General features: G+C 61.5%; 1 protein-coding gene across 1 annotated transcript in view; it reads left to right on the top strand.

Annotated features, from left to right (window-relative positions):
• Positions 1 to 6: 6 nt before the first annotated feature.
• Positions 7 to 1,269, top strand: part of TGM2 (transglutaminase 2) — a gene marked incomplete at both ends in the record, with an annotated part of 6,418 nt that continues 5,155 nt past the window's right edge. Inside the window, 2 exons of the mRNA XM_010194922.1 lie at positions 7 to 102; positions 1,144 to 1,262. Of these exons, the coding sequence (XP_010193224.1) occupies positions 7 to 102; positions 1,144 to 1,262 (215 nt within the window). The remainder of the gene's footprint in view (positions 103 to 1,143; positions 1,263 to 1,269) is intronic.

Genomic DNA, 1,269 nt, shown 5'->3' on the forward strand with positions numbered 1-1,269 from the left:
GCGTCGGCCGCTACAGCCTGACCATGGAGACCTCCACCGGGTACCAGGGCTCCAGCCACCGCCTCGGCGACTTCGTGCTGCTCTTCAACGCCTGGCACCCAGGTGAGGCCTCATCCTCCCGGCACCGGGGCTCACCAGGCGAGAGGAGCACAAACCCTCCAACTCTGCTCACCCCAAATCCTGCCCTGCGCTCAGGTCTAAGCCAAAAATCCTCACTTTGCTTCCACCTCCACACACACCCCAGGGCAGGGCTATGAGCACCAAGTCCCCCAAAACACACACAGCCCCTTCACCAGCACCCCAAACAACCAAAACTCCCTCACAGGATACCCCCACCACACAGTGCCCCACAGAGCTCACCGCTGGTGTAACCCCTCCAGCAGCAGCTCCTGACTGAGCAGCAGGCAGAGGAAAAGCCCCTAAAATCCCCTAAATAATTGCTCCTAATTCCCTCTGATTACCCCTACCTGCCCCAGGCACCCAGCTGCGGGCTCGGCATCAGCCCTGGGTGAAATTCGGGCAGGGTCTGTGCTGCGGGGTGTAACGACCATGAGCAGACACAGCTGGGATTTCCATGTCCCCATGTCCTTCCTCTGCCCTGGGGAGCGGCTGGAGCTGGCCTGCACCCCCTGTTCCCCCCAGCTCCCCCTGTCCAGCCCTGCTCTGACCCCACGAATTCCTGGAAACCGCGCAGAGATAAGGGATGAGAGATAAGGGCTTTAGGAAGCTCCGCTCGCCCCGGGCCAGCCCTGGCGCTGGGGATGCACACGTTGGGTTTTTCTGAGGACGCTTCCAGTGAATTGTGATTTTTGCAGCCGTTGCTGCTGTGCGAGCAGAGCGGCTTCAGCTGCGACCTCAGCCAGGGCTCCCCGTTCCCACCGCCCCCTTCCCCCCTGGGAAAAGACCCGGCTCCCTAAAACAAAAGGGAGGAAAGAAAGAGAGGAACGAGGAGGGATGGGAAAGAAAACCACAGCACATGAACATTTCCCAGCAGCTCAAATCAAACCGGGCTGGAATCCTCCAGCAGTGTTTTTGGACATTCCCGCCCCCGTGTCCCCATTTCCCACCAGCCCCGGGGGGGGAGCCCTGAGCTGTGCGGGGGGCGCAGGCAGAGCCCCCTCCCCACTTCTCGCTCTCCCGCAGAGGACGTGGTTTTCCTGCGGGACGAGGAGGAGCGCAGCGAGTACGTCCTGTCCCAGCACGGCCTCATCTACCAGGGCTCCTGCGACTTCATCACCTCCACACCCTGGAACTTTGGGAAGGTGAGCG

This window comes from Mesitornis unicolor, unplaced genomic scaffold (genome assembly GCF_000695765.1).
Source record: "Mesitornis unicolor isolate BGI_N332 unplaced genomic scaffold, ASM69576v1 scaffold32091, whole genome shotgun sequence".
Lineage (NCBI taxonomy): Eukaryota > Metazoa > Chordata > Aves > Mesitornithiformes > Mesitornithidae > Mesitornis > Mesitornis unicolor.